This window comes from Sander lucioperca, chromosome 10 (genome assembly GCF_008315115.2).
Source record: "Sander lucioperca isolate FBNREF2018 chromosome 10, SLUC_FBN_1.2, whole genome shotgun sequence".
Taxonomy (NCBI): Eukaryota; Metazoa; Chordata; class Actinopteri; order Perciformes; family Percidae; genus Sander; species Sander lucioperca.
The window spans coordinates 34,047,516-34,059,958 of NC_050182.1; the positions used below are offsets into that span (position 1 = coordinate 34,047,516).

The following is a 12,443-nucleotide window of genomic DNA, read 5'->3' on the forward strand; positions in this document are numbered from 1 at the left end:
ATCCATACACAGTACAAAGCCAGTAAGATATCATTGAAAACTGATAAGTAAAACTGTATGGTGAGGCAAAAACACATCCGATAATCTCTCACTTAAATGTTGTTTGGACCAAAGTGGCACAGCTGTTTGAACTGGATCCAAAACAAAATACTTCATCAAGTGTTTGGCGAAATCCAGTTATGTATTGGTAGATCTCCCCTTTTTTGGAGGGGTTGGTTGGAAAAGGGAATTGTCACACTGGGGGATCTGTAGCTCGGTAGCATATTGAAATTCTTTGAAGATGCAGTACAGCAATTTGGAATGCCTGGGTCTCAATTTTTTAGATATTTGCAACTTTGCCATCTGTTAGTGGGGATTTTTGGATCCAGTTTCTCAGCCCTGAAATGACCAGAATCTTTAAATAAGGTCTTGTTGAAATATGGAAAAAGGTCATGCGGCTTATTATGAGGGTATTATTCTATGCATAAGCAGAACCTTGGGAGAGGAGTCTGGACAGCCCTCAATAAGACATGGGAAAGGGTTCTGAGTATTACACTGGATGATGAGGAGTGGGACAGAATCTGCAGGAATATTACAACTATGTCATGCGATGCGAGGGTGCGCTTCATTCAGTTCAAGATTATGCATCGCTCCTATTGGACTACCTCCAGATTGTTTAGAATTGGTCTGAAAGACACACCAAATTGTTGGAAATGTAAGACAGAGGATGGCCAATCCAGGATTGTTGGTATGATAACCTACGTCATATGCTCATGCTGCAAATTGTATGTTTTGTATGTAAAAAAAAAAAAAAAAAAAGGAAAATCACAAAAAAAAAGAAAACATAAGTATTAAGATAGAAGCACACCTGATCAATAACAGATACCTTGAGCTACTTGAATCAAACTATGCCCGTACATAGAGTTTGTATTATATATATATTTGGAAAGAAGTGCTAATTCAGAACAAATATTGACAAAGCTGCACCTTTTGTTCTCTTTCGGAGGCGTTTCTGGTGCCTGGTGGGATGTCTGTGAGCCCAGCATGAAGTGTATTTAAAGGGGCAGCACACAACGTGAAATGTATGCGAAATTGCATCCACTGCAGAATCAAACAGCACTGGATACACACACTTTCAGCAAGCCAAACAAATATTGTCTGAATAGATCCAATTCGCTATTGTATTAAATAAATAAGGAGGAGAAGTGCAGTTCTACTGCATGGCCAGCAGAAGTTACTTTTGGCCACATGGCACAGCATCATCAGCAAGAAATAACACAGTTGACAGTGTAACACGGTTATACTATATGGTTTGTGAGCTATAGATTACAGTCACCAACATTTATAATCTGTAACAGCCCAGGCTGACCAGGCTGATTATCCGTGTGAAAACGGGGCTCTTCCTTTATACTGCCAAGCCTCTGTAGAAAACATGTCTTGCTCTCCTTGAGTAATGCATGATATTTTTAGTAAGGAAATACATGGATCTTTCCTGAACAGAATAGTAGAGCATTCATTGATCACTGCTGGTATTTGTCTCTGGGGTGCAAACATTTGGTAAAAAAAACAAAACAAACTAATGATTTAAAAATAGAATGCTCATGAGTGAAATTAGAAAAAAACAAATACTTAATATGTGGGCCTATATATGATTTGATAACATTTTATAATATGTTTTTGTAACTGAATATATCTAATAGATTCATTACATACAAAGGGAATGGGATGCAGTGTTTCTGTGCATCAGTTTATTTACAGCATAATTTAGAACAGCCCTACTTTGTAAGACCAATTTTACAAATGAACTAGGCTGGGTTTCCCCAAAGCATTTCAGCAATAACATATGTCCTAAATTGCAATGGAATAAGCTAATATGATCTTACTGTTATTGCTTTTCAATAGCCTCATCAACAAAAGAAAAATGCACTTGAGAGTGAAACATAATAAGACAAAAGGCACTTGTGGTCTGCTTTCAGTCAATAATACAGGCATAATAACAAACTCTGTCTTATGACTCACATCTGAGTGACAAGGGTAATGGTGCTAGTGCAAAATAGATCACACTATGTCCAGAGTATTTTTCTATTTGATTTTTCGAAGACTACCACTCCATGCATAATGATGTGGAGAAAAAAAAAGATTTTACCCGTTATACACATTATTTGATTATGTATACATAAGAGAACTAATAGTTCTCTATCCTCACCCAGATTTTTTTGTCAGTCTGTGCACTTGAACACAGCCTTCCTCCACAAGCTTGCACCTTTAAACTTGGGGTTACTGTTGCGCCTGACAAGGGGCAGGATAGTGCAAGAACACATTTGGATAGCTAAATAGTGAATCTAGGGACTCGGATTTAGGGCATGTCCCTCCAAGTCAGTTGTTGACATAAATACCACAAACGCACTGAACTTTCTGCAGTTTCCATGTATTTACATTTACAGCACAATATTATTCAATAAGCTGCATTCATTAAGATGTACAGCTGACTTTGTCCTGAAGTTTGGCTTTGATTTCACCCAGAATCCATTCCCTAACCTCCCACACAAAAAGAAATGCAAACAATAGGGTTTTTAAACTCAACCTGAAGTAACTGTGAGGTATCCTTAATCTAGTTATGTTACCACTAATGTTAATTCTTAACAATACAGTGTTGTCCTTGGTCTCCCTCTTAAAATGAGCAATGTTTAAAATTCTGTAGTCTTACTCTTGAACTTTTCTCCCAGTACCTGAACTGAAAGAACTTTGCTTCATCCTGAGAACAAAAGCTCATTAAGTCAACTTGTTATAAATAATATTGGTGCTCTTATCACATAATCCACCTGAAACACATCCTCAACACAGTTTGATCTTCACACACTTTCAGAAACTTTATAAAAGTGTTACAAAAAAGGCAGACTCATTTTGATTTATCAGGCCTTTAACTCTTGTTACCTTTTTTCTTTCCTTTTGTTGACATACTGTATCTAATTTAAAATCAAGTCCACATTTTTTTTGAATCCTATGGAAATTACCAAGAATATTTGTGTACTGCTCCAAAAATAGTGCATTCATAACCTTAATGTTTTGCAGTGCATGCAGACAAAAGCAGGATACTCTCACCTTCATAGAATATCTTGAAGCCACTGTTTGATCGACTGTTATCGGTGGTGAAAAGCAGATACAGAAAGTTGCTGCTACTAAACAGGAACTGAGGGACCTGGGTTCCATTAAACGAGCCAATCAGAGGAGAGAGCAGGTTGGGACCGTCATGCACTTCCAGGAAGTCATAACTGAGTTCAGTTTGAAACCTTCAAAGTAAAGAGAGCAGAGAGAGGGAGATGCAGAGAACACAATTATTTGTATTCATAACAATTCTTCTGCTTTGACAGACTAGACAGTTTGAAGCCATTTAACCTGCTGTGAACGCAGAGAAAACATTTTACTTTTAAGGAGATACATGAGAAGAAATAGCTCGCACAACAAGTGTTCCAATAATTGCACGAGTTTCTTGGAAATATGACATGGTATGGATCCGTGCTCACCCTCAGGTCTCTACATCAGCGGAAAAAATACCTTCAATTTCAGCAAGAGAAAAGCCAAGCCTCACTTTGTTTTTAATGCAAAGAGCTAAATAAAAAAAGTTGCATCAACTAGGCATGGGAAAACTTTGTCTCATTTAAAGTGAAGAGGGGCAAAATATTTGGGCTCATTTCACCACAAAAAAAAAAAAAAAAAAAAAAAAAAAAAAATCACAGAGAAAGTAGCTCTTTGTTTCTTTATAAAGTAGTGTGTCAGCACTGAGACAGCATTGATTATAAAATATGAACATTGTATGGTTTCGCTCCTTAATGGTAAGAAATAAAGATCTTACAGCAAGACTGTTTTTTTCTTTTACTGCAGCTCTCTAAGGAAGTGAGCGGGAGCCAGTAAGCGAAATAAAGAATTACTCGAGGCTTTCAACATTTTTGGAAAATAGGTCCAGGACTGCGTTCCACCTCCTCTGACTTTATATCTTTAACTCGGAGGCTTCCTGGGCTCGGTGTACACCTTCTGTGTTTGTGCACATTTCAATTCATAGGTCTGTGTTTAGTTAGGTATAGTAGTACTCACATGCAATACAGTATGTGGATACGGTATACGTACATAAGGGATTGTGTGCTGTCTCAGTTTTTGTCTGTCTTTGTGTTAATGTACAGTATATGTGTGCATCTTTGTTTCCACGGATGAGTTGTTGAAGCACTGTCATACAAACCTGTCAAAGCTGATCTTGATGGAGCTTCCCGGCTCGGCCTCAATGACCCACTCACAACTCAGGGAGTCTTTGTAGTAGCCTGGCCACCCAGGGGAAAGGATGACACCAGAGGGCCCGGAGTAGTGGCCCCCACAAGGAGCTGGAGGAGCAGAGAGGTGGAAGAATGGTGGGAGGGATTGGGGAGGATAAATATATAAATAGAAGGCATAAATAGATCAGATAGGAAAGGAGGAAAATAGGTGAAGAAAAGTTGTTGCTTTAAAAGATGATAACACCCAGTAATCTTTTTGTACCCACATGAAAAACATTGAAAGAGAATAAATATAGGATGAGTCATCAAAGGGCTGTTTTTCCACAAATACCTGAAAATAACACAACAAAAATGTAGCCCAGTTTGGGTGGACTGCATGTTCCACATATCCTACTCACTTTTTAGATCAAGATTCCCTCTGTTTTATCTTTCTCTATCTAACTCAATAGTTGACACATAGATCCACAAATTAGCTATTCCATGTTAGTACCTTCACATTTGGGAATGAGTCCGCTCCACATCCCCTTGCCTTCCTCCAGATGGCATGTGATGGTGTCAGCCCCCTGCGTCTTGATGAATCCCTCCTCACAAACCACTGAGATGGAACTACCCAGTTGGAAACTGTCCCCAAAGCGCCTGGCATTCAACGGTATGCCAGGGTCAGGGCACTCATTATGCCCGAAAGCTTGTAATGAAAAGAAAGAGAACAAGATCTAGTGACAAATGCTCTTGTGTGAATGAGAAACGGGGTCTTTGAGGAGTCAGGAGATAAGGGAAATGGATGTTGCCGTTCGTAGGAGAGAAACAAAACCTAACAGAGGTCTGCTCTGTACACCTGAGGGTGACAATAGCCTCTGTCTTTCGAGCTTGTTGTGCCTTTCACCAGAGAAAAAGAATTACAACGCTGTTGCATTAGGCCATTAGGGACAAGAGTTAGGAATTGTATGCACTATTCTAAATGCTGCTTGTTTTGTTAAGGCACTTTAGCTTCTCTTGGGGATACAATGTAGTAACATTTCTCCTCATAGCTTAAGCATTAATTTTCAGAGGAAACGAGTATGCTTTGTGACTGAGAACATGCATATTCTAACAAATGACTGGTACTGCTGAACGTCATCCCATCCTTTATTATTAATAAGATGTAATTTGTTTTCACTGTACTCTAGTTCATTTTTGTTTCTTTGGTTAGTTGTTCTGTATATGTTTTTAAAAAGTGTACAGTCCTGATATTTGCAAAGAGACAATCATACTAGTCATCACATTAATCCCAAACCATAAAAGGAAAATGGTGGATGCAATTATTTGTTCATAGATGCTTTACTATGATATGATTCTTTAAATTGAATTGATCTAACAGTCCCTTACTGCTATAGGTGATGTTGAACCCTCGCCCAGACATAGAGTGATCAGCCTGAAACTCCAGCTGCAGAACATTGCTGTTGGACGTCAGGTGGGAAGGAACTTCGGCCCCCGAGAAGCGTCCTAGTATTACGGCTTCTGACTGGTCCCCATCTTTGATAGTAAGGAAGTCATAGGGAGGCTCCAGGTCAAAATCATTGAAAGCCAGGTGTATTCTGGAGCCAGGCTCAGAGATAATGAGCCACACACAGTTGAGGTTGTTTCCATAGCCCTCTGGGTAGTCAGGAGACAACACCGTCCCCATGGGAGCGGTGAAGTTGGAGAAACAGGGGACTGTGTGATAGAGGGGAGGTATACATTAGTAATGATTTAAACACTTAAATATCGTTTGTTTTATAGCAACTTTCACTGGTCACATGACAATGTACACTGTGGATATTGCCATGACAGGGTCAGGCACAAAGATCAGTATAGAACACTGTCAGTACTGTATAACTAGCTCAGCATCAGGAGGCAGCATTGCTCCCATGGGTGCTGAGTAGTTGGGAGAAACATGAAACTATAAGGGGATGGAACAGAGGAGTTGGTGTACAAAGATACAGACATACAGCAATATAGGCACACAGGAATACTGCACACTGTCCCAATGGAGCAGAAGACAAGATTTATGTTATGGTTAGATATAGTGAAACTCACAAGAGGGGTTTAGGACAATGTACAGTATAATGCAGGTTTCCCTTCTCCTGAGTATCTGTATAGCATAACAGTGTGTACCCTACTTTCTTCTCTTTCAAACCCACCCCACATAACAAGGCAAGCACATCCTATCAATTTCCAATTTTACGTTATGTATATTGCTGTTTACACACAATGCCCTGCAAGGTCATTTAACAACACTGTAATTAATCCTCCATAGCTTAGTGTCATTGTGAACTTTCCAAGCGCATAAGTAATTGCTTCATTTGCTGTCACGAAAAAAAAGCACGTATTGGACTCACATATGCAGATGGGGATATTAGCCGACCACTGATTGTTGTTTTGGCAGGTTATCATCCTTTCCCCGATGAGCTCGAATCCAAACTGGCATTCAAAGCGCAGAACATTTCCATTTAGAAAGCCACTACCCTCTTGGTAACCGTACAGGGGTGTACCAGGGTCACCACAACTCTCTTTGTCAATTTCTATGGGTGAGGGGAGGAGAGGAGAGGAGGAAAAGGGGATGGAAAGAGGGGGAAGGAGGAAGAGGATTAAGTCAAGCCAAGTACTTTTTTTCTTAAAATTATCTATAAAGGTCCAGGTGAAGAGTCTGAGAGCCTGGTTAAGGAAGTTTTTTTTTTTTTTTAAAAAGGAGATAGAGAAGGGAGTGAGAGACAGGCAGACTGACAAATAGAAGGACAGAAAGGCAGACAGGAAAATTGACTCGTTGCTTTACTGAATGAGACAGTCGCAGACAAGAATACAGACAGTGAGAGATGATATCAGCACTAAAGTCTGTGTACCTTTATAGTTGATCTTGAAGCCGATCGAGCCCACACTCTCATCAGACTGGAGATGAAGCCACATCTGATGGGACATGCTGACAATCAGGTCTGGGACAAAGCTCCCAGTCAGCCTGCAGAGAGGGAAACAACAAAAAAGTCACTATAGTATCAAAACCCCCTTCTCTTCATCTCATCCCACAGAGTTATGTCTTACATCACGTAAAATGTATAGAACCAAAAATTCAATGTACTGTGTACTTTATGTGTTGCATAATAGTAATTATAGGTCATCACAAAGTTTGATTCAACAAAGCCAGCCTTCATTTAGTGCAGTGCAGTTTTTACATTCATTCAGCGGTTCTCTGCATATCATGGCAACATTATCTAAAATGTAGATCTAGCCAGCACTGCAACATTTGACTGCATGAGCAATATCACAGTATAATATATAACCAATGAAGTGTTTTATGTGGTACTTACACTTGTATTATTGTTTTAGAATCACCTACTTCCCCTCCATCTCCGATTGTTAGCGAATCGTACCCAATTTCTAGGTCGAACTCTTCGAAGTTGATCTGAATAACCTGTAATAAAATATGATTTGATAAGTGTTAGCATTAGGGGTGGAACGGTACTAAATGTATTCGTATTGAACCGAAACGGTACGGGCGTCTCGGTTCGGTACATGAATTTACACGGAGAATACACGGTATAAAAATAAATAAAACTTGCGTGCAAATGAATTAATGTAATGTGGAACGACTGTTACATACGCGTTTCTTAGGGACACCTAATCTGTAGCCCCGCCTTAGCTCTGAAGCTCCCAAGCTCCGCCTACATGTCAAGTCGGTCCTGTGAGTCCACACCAGAGCCATGTCTTTCTCCATCACTCTGGTCCACACGAAGCAAACTAGTCCCTTCCATATACAACCAAACATGGATGTACTGTGGCTGTATCCCTTCTTGCCTCGACCACAAATGGCTTCCAGGCCCATTTGCTTCGCTGTTTGCTCCGGTATTAGCTCCGCTGTTTGCTGCTAGCTCCGCTGTTAGCGTGTGAAGCTAACGCCACAATTCGCCAACTGCTCTGTGTAACCGAAGCTGCTCTTTTAACACCCCTGCTCTGTGCATTCACATATGAGAGCAGCGCTTGTCTCCCATATCACACTACTAGCTGATTGTCTTATTTTGTTTACAAGTTCCAGATGGAGTCTGGAGATGATGTGGGGTAGCCTACTTATTGTTTACTGTTTAGGCTACATCTTACTTTATACGCTTCAGGCTGGTGCAGCTAGCTCAGGGGAGAGACTGGATGACAGGTGGTACAGCCTGAGACATGCACAATAAAAAAAATTGCCTTCTGCATTTTTGTTTTGCTTTTCCCTCCATTGTACCGAACGGAACCGTGATGTCTGAACCGAGGTATGAACCGAACCGTGACTTCAGTGTACCGTTCCACCCCTTGTTAGCATGCAGCATGGTAGTGCTTATGAGCATTAGTAGCCTAATATTTAGAAACATTCCCGTAGAAGCATTATATCGGAGTCTGTCCACATAGAGTGCAGATCATTTGTGTACATATGTTGACATGTTAAAATTAATTTTCTATAAATACAAACAAAACTTAGGAGTCTGAAAGCCCCACCATCTGCTCCTTAAGGCATTCTATTTGCACCCAACTGTACCCAAGTGGTTCAAACCGACAGCTCTACTGACAGACATTGCTATCTTGAGAGTCAATTTTATTTGTGGTATTTATTTATATGAGCCAAACCCTCTCAATGATGAGCAGTAATTGAGAATGATTCTCAAGTTGTATTACCAAATAACCTGCCATTTCAGTTATATGAAATTCACAACATGGCTGCTCATTTTTATAACTTGCCTTTTGAGAGTGTGTTTCTGGAGACAACTACAGTATGTGATGCCATATACATTTTTGCAAGCAGAGCAGACAGCAACATGTTTGATAAATGCTGTAAAAGCCTAAGACTTCTTCCTATCTCATAATTCAGATAGCTGCATACCCTAGCCTACATTCCGGAACTTGTATGAATTATGCAGAAACCAACCCTCAAACTCAAATCAACAATGTCTTCAAGAGAAAATGGAAGAAAAACTCAACTCACATCAAGTTGTGAAAGAGTGCATAACCTTGCCATACACCCGCAAACAAAAGGACACTCAATACATCCTTCAAAGCAATATAGAAACGGAGAGCAGTATCTCATTACATTACTGTACTTTAGAGCGCAAATCAAATACTATAAACCAATCATTGCTGGCAAATTTAAGCGTTTGAATTGCCTGTCCGCATTCACCCTTGAGATAGCTTTGTTAGCTGTTGTCACCTTAACAAATGTACATAACATCACAAAAGATGACATTTTTACTGATCAAACTGGCAACAGCTACTTACACTAAAAATAATCAGGTAAAATCGAGTCTACTGCAGAGACAGGACACAATAAAGCCATATTATCTCAACCTACATTTTGCCGACATGAATTAGTGTTGCAAAAAAGGATGTTATAATGACATGAGTGTCACATCTGTTGATGACAAACATATGATGGCTGCTTGTCCATCCTTAACATCCCTTTCTCTGGCCATTGGGAGGACAATGCCTGCACAATATCATTGTGTAATAGCCTCATTACAATGCACGCATAAGCATAATTACCATAATAACATTAATGGACCAAGTTTCAGTGCCAAGTCAATGGCGTGTTTGCCTAGCAGAGGGCACGGCGGCACAAAGCTATGGCGCTTGCCAGTGCTAGTGAGTTCTGAGCGAGTGTTAGTTGGTTAGTTATTAATTATTAGCAGGATAGCACTCAGTTGACAGCCCTGTGTATATGACTTACTGGAATACCAATAAAGAGACAGATGTTTCTGTAGTAGAGCAATAATGACCATTAGGAAAACAGCTTTGACCTCTTCACTTTGGAGAAAAGCTGATCTCATTCAATCATTATTTCTCTCCATTTCTGTAACCCAAAATGAATGAAGCAAATCGCTTAATTACCAACAGCCTAGTTTAGGGAGAACTGAAATGCAATCCACTACAGCTATGTACATTAATGAGGGGCAGTGACAATGAACTTAAGTCAAAATACATGCATATTCTATGTAACCTTTCCCCACCCTGGGAAGTCCTTGGAAAAGAGATGCACACATAAATATGTATCCAGGAACGGAATGCCAAGACAAATTATCTACACCACATCTACAGTAACCATGGCCCTCATCATGCCTCTAGTCTATATCTACAGTATCTGTTTTTAGTCTTTAACTCCTTTATTTTTTGATTTATGTTTTATTCATGCTATAGAGCAGATGTGGATAGGTACGACACAAAACATAATTTGTACTGTACACTGTTATAGCACCTGTAAGTCTAGTGGCAAATTGAGGTAAAGTGAAGTTGAGAAGAAGATGAGGGTCCAAAAGCCTGTTATCGTTGGGTCCACAGAAGAACCATGACTCTATTGTACTACCTTGGTTGGATCGCTGGCTGTGATGATCCACACACACTGGGAGTTACTCTCATACTGGATAGGGAAGTTAGGAGATGTAAAAGTCCCAGAGGGTCCTTGTAAATTCGACCCACACGTTTTCACTGCAACAGTATAAAGATAAACATAAAGACACAGACGATAAACATATTAAGTTTAAAGACAGATTCAAAATATCCTTGATTATTCAAAAACATCTTTACAGTATACATCTTATAAATCATCACTACAAAACCTAAAAGTCAGTGCTAGGACTGTTAAATTCACAATAAATATTCTCAGAAGGCAGAGTAATAACTCGTGCATTGTAATATGACAGAATAGTAATGTATTGTTTGCACAAGTAGAGAGAAGGTCTATTAGCTGCATTGCCATTAATCAAATTCTAAAAGGTGCTCCAGGTATTATGAAACATAGCAAAACAGGCAGAGCATTTTGGAATGAAAAAGTAGAGTGCTGCAGCAGTGGCTCTCATACATAATTAACAAAAATGAACTTTCCTCTATCTGCATAGAGCCTATATCCAGAGGCACTGCCTTAATCAAACTGTTTTATTAGCTCTTTAGAAGCCTCGCTCACCCTTGCAGACGGGTCTGTGGTCGCTCCAAGCAGCAAAGACTTCTGCTACGCGCTGGCAGGTAATCGTTTTGGAACCCTGCAGCACATGGTCTTCATCACAGGAAAATTGAGCAGTTGCTCCAATGCTGAGAGAGATAACAAACTCCATTACTGCCTGAAAAAGCAATCAATTCCTCAAATATGACTCTTCATGAAATATGTGTGTCAAAATATCAAATTCAATAGATTCCGAAGATAGCGTGAATTTATCAATTTATTTATCAATTGCCCTTATACTCCATACTTGCAGAGCAAATGTCCAAGTTAAAAAAAAACAATGATGCCCTTTATGCAGTGAGTATTTTTTGCACATAAACTGAACTCAATTATGTTCATATATGAACACTAGACAAATATATATTGCAAATTAGAGCCAACAGAGTCCAGTGGAGAGTGATCGTAGACACAGAGGGGTATATAATTACATGGGCAAAGAAATATTCACTCATTCACTTGTGAGAGTGGACTTAACTGTGGCAGGTAGCTAAATCTTAGCGTCCACCTGTTTCAGACAAAAATGTAATCAAAGTCTGCTATATGTCAAAGCAAATAGTCTTAAAGTGAAGATGTATGGTTTTTTTCTATCCTGAAAGCTGAATGGGTCTGGTTCATCATAAAAGAAGACCTACTGAACAATATTAGCAAGAATTATATTAATCCATGACTTAAACACTTACTTAATAGATCAAACATTCCATACGTGATAGTAATATAACAAAGCTTCAAAACGGATGGAGGTTGTCATAACAAAATTAAAACTGGGTTTGCGTGCACATACAATACATTTTGTTGCCTTAATGGAATGTGACAGCATGACTTAGAATATGCTGCATGTCATTATACTGAAATTGGATGGAGAGCATGCTGTCCTGCTCCTTCTCTCCTCCTCTACATAAATCTGAACACCGTTTTCAGCTGTTGAAGCACCAACTCACCTGAAGTCGGAGCCAATCCGTTTGCCATTCTCCGGCTCCCCAGGGTCAGGGCAGTAATTAGACACCTGTTTGATTCCTCCTTCATTCACTGAGAGAGAAAGAGAAGGACCAAGAACATTGTACGAAAGATACTTTAATTATCAAAGCTACTTTCAGAAAACGCCACTGCAGTGAAAAGCACTAGAATAGTAGATAACTCTTATGTCTGTTTGAACGTTCAGTGGTTATGTTTGGTAACCGAATTTGGTTCCTGAATTATGTAGTTAGACAAATTGACCTTATCTCTCA

At 39.5% G+C, this 12,443-nt stretch overlaps 1 protein-coding gene across 2 annotated transcripts in view; it reads right to left on the bottom strand.

Moving 5' to 3' along the window:
- Positions 1-12,443, bottom strand: part of LOC116035265 (CUB and sushi domain-containing protein 3-like) — a 269,787-nt gene that overhangs the window by 180,499 nt on the left and 76,845 nt on the right. For both annotated transcript variants that reach the window (XM_031278268.2, XM_031278267.2), the window contains exons 8-17: positions 12,156-12,243; positions 11,182-11,306; positions 10,585-10,706; positions 7,565-7,668; positions 7,103-7,215; positions 6,602-6,784; positions 5,610-5,936; positions 4,735-4,929; positions 4,214-4,352; positions 3,082-3,269 (exon numbers count right to left, since the gene is read on the bottom strand). In XM_031278268.2, the coding sequence (XP_031134128.1) occupies positions 3,082-3,269; positions 4,214-4,352; positions 4,735-4,929; positions 5,610-5,936; positions 6,602-6,784; positions 7,103-7,215; positions 7,565-7,668; positions 10,585-10,706; positions 11,182-11,306; positions 12,156-12,243 (1,584 nt within the window). The remainder of the gene's footprint in view (positions 1-3,081; positions 3,270-4,213; positions 4,353-4,734; positions 4,930-5,609; positions 5,937-6,601; positions 6,785-7,102; positions 7,216-7,564; positions 7,669-10,584; positions 10,707-11,181; positions 11,307-12,155; positions 12,244-12,443) is intronic.